This window comes from Coffea arabica, chromosome 2c (assembly GCF_036785885.1).
Source record: "Coffea arabica cultivar ET-39 chromosome 2c, Coffea Arabica ET-39 HiFi, whole genome shotgun sequence".
Classification (NCBI taxonomy): domain Eukaryota; kingdom Viridiplantae; phylum Streptophyta; class Magnoliopsida; order Gentianales; family Rubiaceae; genus Coffea; species Coffea arabica.
Genome location: NC_092312.1, coordinates 4,432,938 through 4,450,287, shown reverse-complemented (window position 1 = coordinate 4,450,287; position 17,350 = coordinate 4,432,938). Strand labels below are relative to the sequence as shown.

The window sequence follows — 17,350 nt, the reverse complement described above, 5'->3', positions numbered from 1 at the left end:
CTTTACTGGTCATGGAACATGGCAACTTGCGAGAAATTCTGATTTATTCACAAATACAGGATGCTATGAAGAAGCCATTCAGGCTGGCAATTTAGCCTCACATGATTAATCGTTTGCGAAAATTTACTAGCTTATATATAAGCGACTTCAAAAACAGGATCATATGATATGAACTCTGAAATTGCTCAAGAGCTTCAACCTTTGGACCAATTCTGAAAGTGGGCTTCTCATCTTCAGAATTACCACCACTTGAGAAAACACAGAGATGGCCGGTTTCTAGGATTAGATATGATGTCAACGCAAAATGCCACACGAGCATTATTATCATATGCACAAGAAGCCACGAGTTTTTGGATAGATCATGCTACATTAGATACACTCCTTACCTCCTATCAAAAATCAAAAGTTCTAAATACAAGCCACCAATTTTTCGACAATGCTCCTGGAAATTTATTCGCAAACTGATCATTAATATCCTCAGCAAATAGCCCATGAACCTCGGAATAATTTTTAGAGACTGATGCAAGACAGCTCAGATGCCTCATTTTTTATCAACCATATCATCAAACCACCGGCTCATGAATTTGAAAGCAATTCTCTGGCTGCCTTCGACCAAGCATTGTAAATCTCATCTGAGAACAAGACAAAGTGGACCTGAAAATGAATGAAGAATGGCATCAAATTCTGAGCAGCCTTCACAGATACAAGCAGAGAGTCAGGAAAAGATAACGGTGAGCTTGCCTGTAAGCAAGCATGCCCCTATATCTAACCCCATTGTCGTATTTTTTTCAAATTCTGAAAAGTGATCTTATTTTTGGGACTGTAATAGCACATGCGCAAACGAAACTGTCTAAGCAAAATTATGTTCCCAAAGATGAAATAGATATATCTTTTCTTACCACTAAATATAGTTCTTTTTGCCAACTATTTGATGATTGCAGTAATTATTCAACATATCATCATCTAGTTGGCAACTTACTAAGGAGAGACAATATTCCTACTTTTTTGGTTCCAAGGCCATTTTTATTTTTCTAATCATGGCATGGCCCATAGATTTGCTATCTCAAACACGCAAAAACCCTTTTCACTCTACACCTCAGCTCTTGAACCACATTGAATTAGTAATTAAATAATCTTCGCTTGACCTTTCAGAGCAGTTTCCCCGCAAAAGCAAACAAAGATTAGCTAAACTGCAAGTAATAGTTGGTGAAGTTCTGGAACACCATAAGCTAAGTTTTTTGACACTTGACAACTGAGAAAAGAAAATTTATTGGTCAAGGCATGTAAACTGGAGGAGAGGTGAAAATGTTCTAATACCCTGTTTGTACTAATATGATGGAGAAAAAACTCGAACGTGGAACAATAGGATTGAGTCTGAAATCCAATTCTCAACAGAAAAGTTGTTTTAAGTGGCTGCACAATATCATTCATCATGACAAATCAAAGAATACTACTAAGCCATTGCTTTCAATCAAATATGACATTCTATACTTTTACTCATCTCCAGTTGCTATCTTTTAAATTAGGGATACTTTCAGAAACCTTCCTTGAGGTTTCTGATAATTTCACCCAGCACACCTTTAATTTGACAAAAATTAAACTGACCTCGCTTACTTTATGGTTTTTGGTAACAAATTTACCCCCTCTCAGAAAAAGTGAACAAAAAAATTAAAGGAAATTCTAAGAAAAACACCATTCTGAAATTACCCTTAAAGCTCTCACAATAAATTATGGCACATAATATACCTAAAAATTTGGAATACAAAATGAAGAAAAATCAGAAATTGGTCCAACCCTTTTAGTAGAAAAATCAGAATGAGTAAGTATCATATCTGTTGACTGGCAGGCCCAATATAACTGTTGCCAACGCAACATTGTTTCCGGTGAGGAACTGGATGAAAAAGGCAGGATATGCAACTAAAATTAACATGCCTTTTCCTACTGAATTAAGAGGTAAATAAGTTCTTAGCTTTTAAGTGCAGCAAGCCAAGAAACTAAAGGCCTAAGAACAGTTCTTCAAAGCATGATGGCAAGCTACAGAGAGAACTCATTTCAACTAGCAACATACTTGAGGATCAACATTCGCATTTGTAGTTATGGTCATAAAGCAACATTATGAGTTTCCAAGAGCCAAAACAATATACACAAGATATACTTTTGCTGGTACAAAATGTTATTTCTTCCATTAGAGATTGTTTTAGTAAAATGAATAGTATTTGAGTAAAATAAAGAACTAATATTTTGCAAAATCACCTTGCTTTGAAAAAACTGTTTCACTAAAGGTACTATAGACAATTTGGGCTTTCTAATTATGACACTTTGTCCCATCAAATTGACGAGGGAGGTTAGCGTAATTTTCAAAATTAGAGGGGTGCTAGGTAAAATTGTCAAAAACCTCAAGGGAGGTTTCTGAAATTATCCCTTTAAATTAAGTAGATCCATCTTCTACAATGTACTCATCTTGGTCACCTTTTATGCGCATACTATCTTTTCATTTTGACCTATCACCTGGTAAGCAACCAAAGAACTGTACAGTCTTTTGCAACCAAATTTGTAATCCAATGCACAAAATGTAGAGAAACACAATAAGACAGTTAACTCAAAATAGGCGTACCTCTTTGAGGCCATCAGCACATTCCCTGACCGTAGAGATAGCCACAAAGGCAGCTTCATCAGAGGGGTACCTGAATGATATTTTGAAAAAAGAAGTTAGACTAATTATCTGAGCTTTTGACAGCTCAAGATGAAGCAGGAAACCCAAAATGCCAACTTTACCTGAATACCCCACACGATATGGCTGGGAAAGCAATATACTGAATATTGTTCTCTTTAGCTACGCGTAGACTATTTCTGCAACAAGTTCCAATAAACAGATGGAAATTTGTTAAACAAGGTTAGAAATAAGGTTTCAAATAAAGTTGTGGTGTGTTCAGCATACAAAACACAGTACCTATATGCATTTGCCAAAGAAGCCTCAGGGTTTCCATCGACATCATATATGGGTCCAACAGTGTGAATCACATGAGATGCAGGCAATCTAAAACCACTGCAATACACCATTTGTTAGCAATCCAACAATAAGTTCGAGGAAATCTACAATCCAATGGACCAAAAAAGGGAAAAAATGAAGGGAACGGAACAATGCATTACGGTGTAATCCTTGCTTCTCCAGTAGGGCAGCGGACTCCAGGTCGGACTTCAGGAACTTGATAGCACGCATCTCGTAGTTCTGGACCAGCAGCTCGATGTATGGCTATAAAACAACTTAAGGATTACAAAAGGACAAATTACAAGCTATGCATGGCAGGGATCACAACTTCACACTGCATGTAATCCGCACAGACAACATAACTTACCTCCATCAGCACCACCACCTCCAAGCATTAGCTCATTAGCAGGATTAACCTAATTAAACCAGTTCAATCAGAAATGGAAAAAAAAAACGAAAGGAAAAAAAAAACTCTAATGTATGCTCAATCACTTTACGTACTATTACCTGGCATTTTCTACTGTAAAGAACAAATTTGGTTAGGTTAATTGCAGAATATAACTTACGATGGCATCGGAGGCTCCATCAATTGACCACTGCGTGATATCGCCTTTCTGAATTTCGAGGGAACAGGCAGGAGACAGCTGGAAACTGACTAATTTGCTGCCGTTATCTCCGCCATTTGACAGTGTTGAAACCCTAGCGGAGCTCAATCCACCACCGTTGGCGACGACACTGCTCTGCTCCATTGTGTTCAAAATGACCCTAAAGGGCCTGATCGGGATTTGAGCAACGAAGAAAGGTCTCCTATGAGGCAGGTTCCACCTGGCCTGGTGAAGTTGTAAATAACGGGGGTTTCTAGGGATAGTTAAGGACGATGAAGAGAAAAGTCGAAGGAAAAATCCAGAAGTGGAACTCGCCAGTCTCATAGAAATAGTGGCAGTAATAGAAGAGAGAGCGACTGAAGAGGAGGAAATCATCTGCTGACTGGTTGACCCTCTACGTTGACTTTTGGCGTGGGGGGGGGTGCAGCCCTTTCTATAATTATTAGTACAATTTTCCACTAGGGATGTATTGGGCCTTAGCCCGACCACTCGGCTTCACTGGACCAGCAAATGAAATTCTACCTCGCAATACAATAACGTGAGTGTGGTATTGTGGTAAATGGGTTTTGATTTTTAAGTACAGTAAATGCAACAACTCCGAGATATTTGGTTTGCTCAATAAATTTTTTTTTTTTTTGTATTTTTAGCAAGGGATGGGATTTAAGAAACAATGAGAGGAGGAAGCAGAATTTGAACTCAAAATCTTTTCTTATAGTTTCAACCTTAATTTACTTATAATATATATTCTTCATATTCTAAAAGGATATTTAATCCGGTTGTTTATTTATCACTGGCAGTGAAAAAATAACATAACTTATTATTGACTAATTATTTACTAGTGTAAAACAATAATTATATATATTGAACCAAATTTGAGACAACTATACAAAAGAGAAGGATATGAGAAATTAGTGGTATAAATAAAGGCAATACATTAAGAAAAATAAAAAAAGGAAGTTTAATTCGTATTCCTATTATCCATTTTACATAATTTTATTCTAATTCGCTTCTCACTTCATTCCTAAAGTCTCAATCCGACTATTTAAATTTTACGAGGCTATAATGATTTAAATTCCAAACATTACGGACTAAAGTGCAAAATCAAAATTGTTGGCTAATGGTAATTAGATTTTGATTATTAGTCAATATTGAATTTCAATTATTAGTCAATCGATTGAATAATCAATTAACATGCATACGTATGTATTGCATACTATACATTTTGTTTGCCTCAAAATGAAATACTTCATCCGAGCTCCATTTATTTAGTCATATTTGGGAAATTTAACTTTTTTAACGATAGTGGTTTGATTGTGATGTTTGTGTTTTTCTTTTCAATTTTACCCCTGTAAGTTCAAATTTTAAATTTGAATAATAACATGCATATGATTAAAAAGAAGAGATATATTGAAAAGAGAGACTAAAAATTGTTTTGATTTTTCCAATCCCAAAATAAAAAAAGTAAATTTTTTTTTTTTGAATAAACCGGAGAGAAAATGTGAGTTTGTTACTGAAGTTTCTTGCACGGTGTCCCTTCGGGGACATCCGATAAAATTGGAACGCTGCAGAGAAGTTTCTTGCACGCTATCTTTTCAATTTGTCATACATGGGTTTTCAGAAAAGAAAGAAATCGCTCGATAGTGATGTGATGTTTTTCACCATGCTGAACATAAATAAACAAGAACTGAAGGACGCCCAAATGGGACTCGGGGCTGGAGCGATTGTCAGTACAATCGTTACGGAAGCTTGTGTGTATTTTGCACGCGATATAACACTAGAACAACAGTAAGTAATATTAGTACAATATTTTATGAATTTCACACATATTAAAATCTGGACCTTACCAATTTTATTGGCCATTAACTTACAGGGACGGTAACTTACCGTCGCTGCCCCTCTCCCGCCCAAATGTAAGATGTAGAGCGCCTGCAAGTGATCAATCAGGTTACAGTTCACGAAAAACATGCATATGGAATTGGTTTCTCACCAAATAGCATGCGTTCTGAACCAAAAAAAAAAAAAAACAAATCATAAATGAATTAGGCTATTCAAATAGTAGAAGAACTGTAGAGGTACCATAATTGTCTAGGGCCCTCCAACTTTTTGCACCATGAAAGAATGGTTAATGATTATGTAGCCTAACAAGCAATATTTTGAATCCCAGAACACTTTCTAGCGGGTAAAAGGGTACTCAAATCTGGCCCGTGAAAGTTCTGAAGAGGAGACAGACCAAATCACATGGGCAGGCAGGTCATTCACTTCACTCTGTGAGGTTGGAGCAATGACTATGAGGAAGGAGGTGCTTTTGCACTGCTAAACCCGCATAGAATGCAATTAAGAAGCCACATTTCTGGGTCTGAACATTTACTCTCGCACCAAAGAAACTGTTCCTTATTAATTGGACTTTCGATCCAATGCGTCAATTTCCACCTTATGAGAAAAAAGCCAATGAAAAGAGCCTTCTTGACTGCTGAGCGAAGAAAAAGATAATTCAATCATATTTGCCTGCCTCAATCCGGCAACTGCACTTAATCAAGGGATAATTCTACAAGCTTCAACCGGCTTACATTCTATATAGCCACCGATTGAATATCACTTGTGGGGGAAAAAAAATGTAAAGAAGAACCTAAACATATATATATATATGAAATCCACTCCTAGTATATAGGTAGGCCTAAGCGGGTGCTTAACCAGCCACCACAGCAATAGAGCCAAAAGCCCTGAACCTCCTCTTCCAAACCTACACACCCTTTATATATAATGCCATATACAAACAAAACGCAAAAGCCTAATATTAATATATTTGTTTTTCAAAGACGGTGGAAACCAGCAATCACTATCCGTCAATCAAAAGCTTCACTCTCTCTGAAATTTAGAACTGGCCCCCCTCAAATGTTTGCCCAAACTGCCAATTTGCAGGTGCAACATTGTAGCTGGTGAGTGTTCTGCCATCACTGGTGGTGATTTGGAACGAAAGAGTCTGGCCATTCAGGTAGGAATTGCTCTGCCAGTTTTGGCCCCAGTTTCTTGACATGGATTGCCACCCTGTTCTAGACCCCTTGATTGCGACAGTATGAACATCCCCAGCACCAGCAACATTGGTAACCAGGACCAAGTTGAAGTAGGAGTGTCCATTTATTGTGTACCTTACTCCTCCCTTCTTGCTGCACGGTACCCTGTCAAGAATCGCAGAAACATTTATCAGCAAAAACAATACTATTAATATACTACTACCCAGAAAGCGTTTATTTACCGGACTACACTAGTCCCCCCCCCCCCCTCCCTTTTTGTTTTTTGTTGGGAAATTTATACCTCTGGAAAGAGACGGGAACAATTCCAGCGCGGTACTGGGCGATTTGCAGGAAAGCAGGCTCTGCCAAATCAAAGTGTTGGCGGGGAGGATTGCACCAGCCACCATTATCGTTGGGCAGAGCAGGGTTAGGAGGGCAGAAGTTTGTGGCCGTGACGGTAATGGTTCCCGGTAGGCATGCTTGTGGGTCAGAATCACATCTGATCTCGTAGCATGATCCGCAGGCCAATCCATTGTTGAATAGAGCAGTGCTTAGTGCTGCAGTGTCCGTACCATAGCCCTGGCTGTACAAATTCCCATATCCGCAAGCGCCCCCTGCATGCATTATTTGACCAACCAAAATTAATAATTAATATTACTTATTGAGAAGGCTAATGATGGTTAAGAATAATATAATATACTAGTTTTTTTTTTTGGTTGTTGTTGTTGGTAAGGAACTCACGATTTATTTTTTTATTGAGTATAAAAGAATGATGATTAGTTATTATTACATACTTTTTGGTCGTATAAAAGTCATAATGATGTGTAAAAAGGCAATAATAATATGTAAAAGGAAAGAAAGATCAAATATACACTATAATTAATTTGTTGAATCAGAAGTTTTATCAAGGGGACACGTACCCATTGTGCCAGAAGCATCACCCCCTCCATAGAAAGTAGCATGAGCGCTTTGCCACCCTCCATAGTCCCCAAAAGCTGTAGGAATGCACATACTAGTTACTACTATAAAGAAGAAGAAGAAGAAGAAGAACAGAGGAGACGAGGAGGAGGAGAAGGCCATTGGAATTGGAAGAGAAATGAGAGGAAGGGGGGGTTGGGGTTGTCGAGGTACTTTGGGGGAACTAGGAGGAAGTGCTTGTTTGGTTTGTACAACGTTTGGGAAATGGTGGCCTCTTTATATAGGAAAAAAATCGAAGGTGGAAAATGGATTTGGAGGTGGGAGGGATAGGGGCATTTGCATATTTGGAAGAAATATTTTGTTGTGGTAATAGAAAATGACGTGTTAGAGCAGTGGTCACGTCGAAATATAGGCCAATGCACAAAAGAAAGAAAGAAATAGTACTACTAGGAGGAGGAGGAGCAGCAGCAGTAGTAGAGTTGTGTCGCGTGTGATAGATAAATTTTTAAGTAATTTATTAGTAACAGCATACAACGACTGGTAATGCACATGCACTTGTTCCACTTGAACTACCAACTGCTGAAGCTCCATGGCCCTACATGCACATGCATTTCTCAACCGACTCTTTCTTTTCCACCCCCCTCCCCCAATTTTCTTTCATAGGAGTATAATTTATATGAATGATATCCTCAAAAATAAAAATAAAAAAAAATTTAGTTTTTCCTGCTTCGTGTGAATACAGATATAATTTTCCCGCTGATATATATATATATATATATTACTGAATGCATGGATTTGCCTGAAATCGCGCCAGTCAGTTAAGTGGGTTGCGTGGAACGTTTGGCTGATAGGGGGGGGGGGGGGGTTGCTTTGAATGTTGACTCTTATGATTCGTTTTCTCTGGGAGCGGTAGCTAGCATTAGCAAAAGGGTAAAAAAAATGGTTGACGGGCAGATTTCTGACCGACTCGAAAGTCACAATACTCACATTTGAATGATTTGGATACAATTCCAGAATGCATTCGACCAAGAAACCTTTCATTAATTAGTAGTAGTATATATTTCTCTCTCGAAAATGTAAAGGCTGACAAGTTTCCTTAGTTCAATACGGTTACCACATTTTATTAGTTTACGTTAGTTCCTCCAGACCAGTAGTACAAAAGCTGTAGTATTTTTATACCCTAGACTTGTAGTTAGTAAATAAAAAAAACCAACTAGGTGCAATTAGGATGACGGACTGGAGGATAGGGTCGGTTTAAAATCAGATTTCTTTTTTTGTGTTTTAGATTTGGTATGGGATTAGGACTTTTAAGCGGAATTTGAACACAATCAGATGAGATGCACAAAAAAGTCCAAAAGATGGGGTTGTCAAATTTTTCTAGCTGTTATTGGTAACCGCCACATTATTGCATCGTTTAGCACACGTGGTTAGACGGAAAGTGTGCAATTATAGATTATTATGTGCAATGATCAATTCTTAATCGTGATTCTGTGTGTTACGTGATGAATGATTAATTAATGCTGTCATTCATCATCAGTGACTGACCGAAAAAAGTGAACCCGCAAAAATCCAAAAAGGGGGAGACCATTATTGTTATTATTATTCTTGCAATATCTAATCAAATACTACTATATTGTGGTTAGCGTGAGATTAGGTTTGAACCGGAGAAGGTTTAATTAGTAATTAGTCGAAAAGGGGTGATTGGGAGATCTAAATACTAGGAAATAGTTTGGATGGCCTACCATGTTAGGGGGCACATGCAAGAAGCGGACATCACGGTCCCGTTGTTTCCGTGCGTCATTATCATATAATCTCTCTAGTCTGGGGTGGACATGCAAAATCTCTCTAATTTCTACTACTTCTCCATCCTTTTACGCCGGTGAGTTTCCATCATATATTTTGATCCTTCTCTCTCTCTCTGTAGAAGAGACAATTTTGTGTCCGTCGACTACGTTAAAACTAGTCCGTGTCCGTCGACTACGTTAAAACTAGTCCTTCATGAGCAGCTCGATTGATCGCAGCACGTTTCCTAAGGAGTTATTATCCAGTGCCCGTCAGGATTTCTAAAGAGCTGTTGTCCAGTACCCGTCAGGGTTTAAGTCCCATAATTATCATATTCGGGGGATGGAACCTCTCCTCTTAGACCGGTGGGAGATTAATCTGATTCAATTTACCCGATGGCTCGGATACCCCCTCCATCAGATCCAAAAAAAAAAAAAAAAAAGACTACGTTAAAACTACTAGTACTAATAAATAAATAAGGGAGATCGCCGAAGATGCTTTTGGACGTATTCTCATTCTCTACTCTAGTAGTAATAAATATTTTAAAAGATAATCCCGACAATCAAGAGTCATAGAATAACCATCCTTTAATTTCAACGAACGCCATTTCTCTCACCATATCTTCAACTTTGTCTTTGTTTTCTTCTTCTTCTTTTTTCTTTTTTTTTTTCCCCTTTTCCGCGAGAATACAGAGCCAAAGAGATTGGATTCTTTATTTGTTTTTTGAAGGTGGGGTGTTTTTGTGGTGGTGGGGGGTAATGAGCAACGGAAACAGAGCAGTACTTTTGGTCAATGTCAATTATATTTCCCTTGTCGAGGCCAAAAGTAAGCTGTGTTTTGTTGACAGTGAAGGTACCAATTCCACAATCCCACCGCATTAACGACGACTCCGCTGGCGCCCCGGCGGCTGCCAAAAGGAATATAGTCTTTAAAATAGTATATATTTCTGATTTCTGGTGAAATCCATCCGGAGTTGAAAGTGTGAGGATCGTTGTTTCCACAAGATAATGAGGCAATCATGAATGACATATAATCGTTTTTCCCCCCAATTTGATTTGAGTGGTTGAGTATCAAAATCGTGATCCATAAAGCCCTCACATCCCTTTTAACGGGGACACATAAATGATGCTCAGAATAGCATCCACAAAAAGGGCATGTGGACTTTATCCAAATGTCATTGGTTTGGAGGAAGTCAGGAACCAATGAAAGTGTGTATCAAAAGGGTTGTCTCATGTCTGCTAGCCCCACTTGTAATTGGATTAAGACCCCTTAAACTTGAACCCCCCATGAAAATGGCGATACCAAATACTACTATAGAGCTAGAGGCCTGTGTTGTTCTCCCAGCTCTCTGTGGCCTCAGGCAGGCGCCGCTCGACACTTTTCTGATGCATTTATGGACGCGGTCTTGTTGGAGCAGCCACAAGATTGCCCCACAGGAAGTTGCATCTCCGTATCGTAGGCTTATTGCTGACGGATGCCATGTGCATTGGGTAGAGGCCATGGCTATTCATGGTCCCTGCTCGGCTAACAAGTTTGTTACTTGTCTACAGTCGGGACCAGTTTTGGTTTGCTGGGGAGCGAAGCAAGTTGGCTTTGCGGAGTTACATTACATGAGCGTCGAATATACAAACGGAAACTTTCCTTGTCTTAGCATTGAAGGACGTCTTCACTGGAACCGATTAATTACCGTGTACCGTAATACACGAACCAATTTGCATTGCTGCAGACAAAACCAGGACTGTTAATTTAATTAGGTCCGGGCTGAAGTTGGGCTCCCAACCGGAATAGGATGCGGCCCAACTTGGGTCCTAGTCATTGTCAACTTTATTTTTTTAATTTATTTTTAAGATAAAACTAAACCCTGAAGTCTGAATCTATTAAGTTATTGAATTGTTAAGTATTAAATCTAATACATTTGAAATCATATTACACTCAGTGAAAAGTGAATGGCTTATCACTTAATTTTGATTTTGGAAGCAAGTTTTACTTAGAAAATTCAGTATCATTTAATTAATTTAGACATTCAATTTTTGGTTATCATATGTTACGATTTGAATCTATTAAATTTAAGTGTTGAATTAGATTATCAAACAGGACCTTACACTCTCCTTCCTGTACTACTATCTACCTCAACCTCCCCCCCCCCCCTAATCATAGTCAACTTGAACAAAAAGTGGACAATTTAACATTATGGGAATAACCTTATTCTATATGCTTTTTCTTTTTGGGTAATTAAGAGGTCTTAAACCTAGAATCTTTTACATATAATCCCACGAACTACTTGACCCTCTCCCACCCTATTTTATATGCTTAACATGCATGCATGTTTGAAAGTAACCGAATTTTGGGAAATAATTGTCCACAGAGAATTGTTCTAAAAATTTCCCATCAGCCAGATCTCACACACAAGACCAAACGGATTATGGGCTCCACCCACGAGATATACTGGCAGCCGCCGATCATTTGATGATGAGAGCTTTGTCTTGGCCAGGCTCAACACAAACTTGCCCTTGTGAAAGCCTGGCTCACTAGGCCCAATGATTGGCCTAGTTGCGGGTCACGTGCATGTACGGAATCACCCCACTGGCTATTCGTGAAGAAGAAAAGAAAAAGGAGAAGAACACACAACACAATACAACAGTTTCAGGCTTTCAGTTTTCAGCAGAGACAAAAAAGTTAATAAAGCAACAGTATACATAGTCGTGTTTCACCCATCGGTAAATTACAGTACAATTACCGTCCCAGACCGTGACTTAATTTTAACCTGGTACACACACACTGAGAATAAGATCACACGAGAGGTGCGTGCCATTTCCAGACAAATAAAGGACCAGATCAGAAATATGCTCTCTCACTTCAACCAAAATTTATGTTGGAAAATAAATAAACGAACCTCCACCACCATAACTGAAGACCGATACCAAAAGAACAAGTCAAGGCTACCGAAACCTAAGACACAAATCAAATAAACAATAAAAAAATGGAAGAATAGGTGGACGTGGAGGTTAACTGGGTGTCAGTCTATTAACAGCTTCACAAATACCCTTGGAGCAATGCAGCAATCAGAATGTGCTGCTGCTTTCGCTGGCAGAAAGCGAAGGGCCTTCAGATTTCACTGTATGAGAGGTCCTGCTCCCAATATCAAGGCCTTGAAAGCGACCGAGTGGATCCTGCTGTAATGTATCAGAAAAAGAGTGCATTTGAGCAGGTGCAAGCAAAGAGGGGTGGCGATTGGACATGTTTGCCTGCAGGGGATTGAACGGGGCCATTTGTGGACTTTGGGAATCACCGGGTCCTGGCTGCGCCTGATGTGAAAAGAAAGATTGACTATAGGGAACATGCTGCATCCCCAAATGGTAGGCATCTGAAGGGCCTGATATTTCTCCAGTGGCAATTCGAAGTCTTTCTACTTCTTGTTTCAGTGCCTCATTAAGCGCTGCATTTCATTAATGGCATAAACCGTCACATTAGATTTGTGGCCGCGGAAAAAAACGCAAGAAAGAATGAGGAAGGAGTAAGCAAGCCGTGAACAACAGAGCTTGATTGGTTTCTTTTGACATAAATCTCCTATATCAACACATTTAAGTTGGGAAGTGTGAGCGTGATCTAGGATTTGTCAAAGAACTTGCCAGTGCAGATGAGAGCATGGATTTTATTTATCTAATCAAAATCCAGGTCATGTATGCTGAGAGTTGACTACCAAAAAAAAATCAGAACTACGCATTGACGCAATATCAAGCATAGGATTATTAGGCTTAGATCCAACCTTGATAGTCTCCGCGTGCAATAAATGATGCTACACAATTCATAAATTATGGTGGATACTACAATAAACCATTAGAAAGAATTCATTTTCGTTCGGGAGAGAGAGAGAGAGAGAGCTAGAAAGGCAGAAAAAGCTTTCAAACCATAACATCGTATGCAGACACAGTGATATGAATGATAAATCTTGTCCTAAACAAGTATAATATGTACAGTGGTAATTCGAAGCTAACGAATTTAATTAAGGGAAAGGGATGCATACCGTCACGTAACTGAGCCTGTTGTTCCATAGCTTGTAACCGGAGCTTAAGCTCTGTATTTTCAGTAGTTAGTCCAGTCGTATCTCTCTGCAGAAGAAACAACGGCAAAGTAAAACTGATACTTGTCGACAATATCATTAATGACAAATCAAGCCCTATAAATTATGAGCCATGATGCATGGTTTATAACTTAAATGTCCTAGTTCTTAGTGGCATACTATGCGAAATTCATTCTTTCCTATCTCTGCCTAATTGCTCCCCAATCTCCAATCCCTTTGTTATTCTTTGCCATTTTGCATCAGTTGTTTAGCTTCATTTCCACCAAATGACATAGGTATATGTTTAATTAAGATTCATATACTGCGACCAGTTTGATTACTGATGACATAAATGTAGTAGCTAGTATAAAAATGGAATGAGACCATAAGTGCTCATAATTATTGGAAGTGGACTTCTTTGATTTCCTGATGAAGATTAAACAGGACAAATTTGCCAGCTAACACGCAAGTCCAAAAGAACAATTCTCATTCAGCTAATTTTACATGATTCGCTACATGCTAGACAACTTTCTTTGCCTCAGCAATAAGTTCCAAAATTTCAATTGTCAAGGAAAGTCTACAATTGCACTGAACTTAAGAACAAATTATCAAAATAAGCTGGAAATCCTCAAGCAAACAAGGTTATCTCCAAAAAAGGAATTTGGGTTATTGTTACTAATTTAATTGGTAAAAGGAGGCTGTTTAACAAACAAAGTGGAAGCGAATTCAATCTTTTTGCCTTGTAGCGGTAAGTATATTTAAAAGGTCTAAAAAGAATAATCCAATATCCGGATATGAACTAGCGTAAACTTAAATCCTAAAAGATATCAAGATATAAATAGAGTTCCAATACATCCAAGACACTAACATAAACATAAAACTAGGAACATATCTAGGTTTAAATAAATGTCTTCCCCCTATGTTTTTAGTCACGTGGTATCAGTAAAAACTTGCACGATCAGAGATGTATATTACTACTCTAACAGACAATGTTTCATATAAACGTTGTTCTATTTCCTAAAGTAAAGTGTCTTTTGATAATTGAAACTCCATATGTGCTCTAGACGAAATATTAATTGCCTGATTGGAACAGGACCACAATCTTATCAGATCTGATTGTAGCCTTAAAACCAATGAAAGACCAGTTCAAGGGGTGGATTCATGTGAGGAATTTGAAGAATGTGGAAGTTGCCCTCCTTTTACAGCATTGTTGGTGTTCTAGGTTTTTGGGATTCATCATTCTTAACTCATAATTTGCTACCCGTTGTGTATGTTGTCCAGGATCTTTGCAGCCTCAATACCAAATGATTCAAAACAAAAAGAATAACCCAAGGATTAAAACATTCAAATTTTAGTTATAAACCATCAAATATAAGAGCAAGAATTGGCCATTTCAAACCTAGAAAACCATAACTTTCAGTTCTAGGTATATGTACAAACTGGATGCACGGCTGGAAATACAAAGGCAGAGTTAATCAATCAAAGATATGGCCAACATAATCTTCATTTCAGTAAACAAGAACCTTCTAGGTACCTGGAAAAGAGTGAATTGTGCGGATAGAGTGGTTGCTTCAGTTTGAAGTGTCTGAACTTTCCTTTCTAGTTCATTTATATAGCGGGCTTTCCTTTCTTTTGATCGAGCAGCAGACTGTCGATTTGCTAAAATTCTGCGCATCATTTGGAAAACTCATCAAATGATCTATGAAGAAAAAAAACAACAGAATCTTTCTGATCAAGAAAGACAAAAAACCATTCTAGTTGACCACAGTGCAAGGCCTTTTGAGCTTCTGACTAGTGGGAGCAAGAAAGCTTGATGTATTAGACGAAAGCGTTTAAAGACACTGTTGCATGCCATGGAGTGGGGAACTCGTTTCAAATGCATGTCAGCCGGTATCGGCATGGTTTTGCTCACTAGGATATAGGCATGTCAACACTACATCTAGACGGTACCAATCAACCAGGTTAGTCTATCAAGAGAAGCGAGAATCCTTTCACACAGAGGTTAGAAGGAATAAAGACAGCTCTAATTTGGTACCAGTTTTGTACGGAAAACCACGAAACACGCTGAATGCGTAGAAGTTATGGAATTTTCAGTGAGGAAAAAAAAGAAGTAAACTTGATATGCGCGTTAGATGTAGGAAGATCAGATAGATACTATAAGTTGTTCACCACAATTGGATTGTTGGACTTAAATAGTGCGGGCAACACAAAATGCATCCGACTGCATTTCTGCTGGAGAAACAACTAAATCAATGCGATCATCCTTCTGGGTTGAAATGATCAAAAATAAGGAAAGAGTAAACATGCAGCATCCTACGCGGAAAAAAAAAAGGGGAGAAAAGTTTTGACTCGACTGGCTCTCAAGATCCACAAAGATCCAAACACTCGAGATCTTAGTAATTTCCTAAAAATTCAAACCAAACAGAAAAATTGAAAGGTTGAATCACCAAATCCAATCATATTCAGCTGAATTGAAGAGGAAATAAAGAGAAATGGAGTAACTAGTATTAATTTTAAGCATACCTTTTAGCTCGTTTAGGATCAATGGTCCAGAGCTCAGCAAGCTTATCAGGAGCCATAGCTTTCTTAGCTTCAATACTGCTCTCATTCAACAGTAAGCTGGAACTGTCAACGGAATTACTATAGCGATGACGGGGCCTCATAGTTCCAGGGGGCAAGCTCTTCTCTCCATCCGCACCACTGTGGGGCAAACAAGCACCACCCGCATTGTCGCCGTCGTTAACATTATTGTTATTATTATTAGAGTTGGAATTGTTAGATCCGCCGAGCTTCTCAATGTCCATGTAAGTAGAGAAGAGATCGTCCTCGGATCCCATCTCGTCGAAGCTAGTCCCAGCAGGTACATCGAATGGGTCAGGAACCAGATCTAAGTCTTCCGGTAATCTAAAGTTAACCTCGGAATGAGCTCTTCGGTGGTGAGTGGGCCTAAATGCAAATGGCGCCGCCTGGTTCCCCTGCTGCTGCTGCTGCTGCTTCGCATTGCCAACATTTGGATCTTGCATTTCTCCCTTCTACTACTACTGCTGCTGCTGCTGCTGGGCAGCAACCAAAGTGCTGCTCTTAAATTGTTTCTCTTTAACTACTCTTTTTGGAGAGGGTGTATTTGGCGGAATCTGGATGCAAAATCTAGTGCTGGCCTGAAGAGAGGTAGCAGTCAATGGAGGAGTAATCTTGCCACTACTTCTTGGTGTTATGGGCGTTGGGCTGGGGGTGCGTGGACAGAGTAACTGTTGTGTTCCTCTTTTCAGTTTTCTCCCGTTGTTGGACTTGTAAGGGATTTACTACGCTACGATACGCTGCACTACACCTACATTACGCTTGCTTGGTAGGAGAGGGGCAGGGGAATAGATACTGAGTATGGGACATTAGTGGTGTCGTGGACTTCATCTGAGGGATCCATGCCGGCGTAATCATTTCTACCCGTGGGGCAGGGGCAGGGGCAGGGGCAGGGGCAGGGGCATCTGCATGGGCTTTGGCCCCATTTGTCATTTTGAACAATAGGCACAAGTGTATCATGTGTGAGTCTCATTTATGGTTTGGTTAATGAATATCTTTAGATTTGGTTTGGCCTGTTATTGATCAGCTGCGGTTTTTAAATGGATTTACCATCAAATCCACAGTGTTGCCGCGTGCGACCAATTGTCAGAGCCCAAAGGGGGTGGAGTTCTGTCGCGTATTATTTGGTTTCAGTTTCCAGTTCCCCAGTTTCATATTATTGGCTTTCATGTCCTTAAGATCCCTTGAAAAATTAGACCCCAAAAAAAATTTTTTTTGTATTAACTTGTGGCCGCACATTTCTTGCCGTCTTTGGTGGACAAGGATTCGGTACGATTATATTCCGTACGGTACGGTTTCGTTCGATCGTTATACATGTTTAAAATTTTAGAGTACAAATACATCATAATGCTACAATGAATATGAATATAATGTGTATTGTGTATTGGGAAATTTGTAATTTTGGTAC

At 39.0% G+C, this 17,350-nt stretch overlaps 3 protein-coding genes and 1 long non-coding RNA gene across 4 annotated transcripts; all 4 read right to left on the bottom strand.

Annotated features, from left to right (window-relative positions):
• Positions 1 to 294: 294 nt before the first annotated feature.
• LOC113725283 (uncharacterized) lies at positions 295 to 4,005 on the bottom strand. The gene is made up of 7 exons (XM_027248357.2): positions 3,556 to 4,005; positions 3,357 to 3,405; positions 3,151 to 3,253; positions 2,951 to 3,046; positions 2,776 to 2,850; positions 2,615 to 2,684; positions 295 to 654 (listed from the first exon to the last, which is right to left on the bottom strand). Exons 1-7 carry the CDS (start codon positions 3,967 to 3,969, stop codon positions 577 to 579), a joined length of 885 nt encoding a protein of 294 aa, XP_027104158.1. The 5' UTR covers positions 3,970 to 4,005; the 3' UTR covers positions 295 to 576.
• Positions 4,006 to 5,379: 1,374 nt separating this feature from the next.
• On the bottom strand, positions 5,380 to 5,811 carry LOC140034931 (uncharacterized). The gene is made up of 2 exons (XR_011838797.1): positions 5,671 to 5,811; positions 5,380 to 5,520 (listed from the first exon to the last, which is right to left on the bottom strand). It is a non-coding gene; the product is annotated as an uncharacterized lncRNA (long non-coding RNA).
• Positions 5,812 to 6,065: 254 nt separating this feature from the next.
• LOC113725281 (expansin-A4-like) lies at positions 6,066 to 7,778 on the bottom strand. Its single transcript, XM_027248353.2, has 3 exons — positions 7,526 to 7,778; positions 6,907 to 7,219; positions 6,066 to 6,770 (listed from the first exon to the last, which is right to left on the bottom strand). Exons 1-3 carry the CDS (start codon positions 7,683 to 7,685, stop codon positions 6,467 to 6,469), a joined length of 777 nt encoding a protein of 258 aa, XP_027104154.1. The 5' UTR covers positions 7,686 to 7,778; the 3' UTR covers positions 6,066 to 6,466.
• Positions 7,779 to 11,960: 4,182 nt separating this feature from the next.
• LOC113725280 (transcription factor RF2b) lies at positions 11,961 to 16,767 on the bottom strand. Its single transcript, XM_027248352.2, has 4 exons — positions 15,889 to 16,767; positions 14,900 to 15,032; positions 13,330 to 13,414; positions 11,961 to 12,741 (listed from the first exon to the last, which is right to left on the bottom strand). The coding sequence occupies exons 1-4, from the start codon at positions 16,386 to 16,388 to the stop codon at positions 12,368 to 12,370; spliced, it is 1,092 nt and encodes a 363-aa protein (XP_027104153.1). The 5' UTR covers positions 16,389 to 16,767; the 3' UTR covers positions 11,961 to 12,367.
• Between the last annotated feature and the right edge of the window lie 583 nt (positions 16,768 to 17,350).

Bases quoted from the DNA above. Each gene is read 5' to 3' on its own strand.
- LOC113725283 (XM_027248357.2), bottom strand. From the start codon at position 3,969: ATGATTTCCTCCTCTTCAGTCGCTCTCTCTTCTATTACTGCCACTATT. The intron at 3,254-3,356 runs GTAAGTTATGTT...GTTGTTTTATAG, and splicing joins AGGTGGTGGTGCTGATGGAG to CCATACATCGAGCTGCTGGT. The intron at 2,685-2,775 runs GTAAAGTTGGCA...AATATCATTCAG, and splicing joins ATATCGTGTGGGGTATTCAG to GTACCCCTCTGATGAAGCTG.
- LOC113725281 (XM_027248353.2), bottom strand. From the start codon at position 7,685: ATGGCCTTCTCCTCCTCCTCGTCTCCTCTGTTCTTCTTCTTCTTCTTC. The intron at 7,220-7,525 runs GTACGTGTCCCC...TAATGCATGCAG, and splicing joins TGATGCTTCTGGCACAATGG to GGGGCGCTTGCGGATATGGG. The intron at 6,771-6,906 runs GTATAAATTTCC...GATTCTTGACAG, and splicing joins GTTCCCGTCTCTTTCCAGAG to GGTACCGTGCAGCAAGAAGG.
- LOC113725280 (XM_027248352.2), bottom strand. From the start codon at position 16,388: ATGCAAGATCCAAATGTTGGCAATGCGAAGCAGCAGCAGCAGCAGCAG. The intron at 15,033-15,888 runs GTATGCTTAAAA...AATGATGCGCAG, and splicing joins GATCCTAAACGAGCTAAAAG to AATTTTAGCAAATCGACAGT. The intron at 12,742-13,329 runs GTATGCATCCCT...AATGAAATGCAG, and splicing joins ACAGGCTCAGTTACGTGACG to CGCTTAATGAGGCACTGAAA.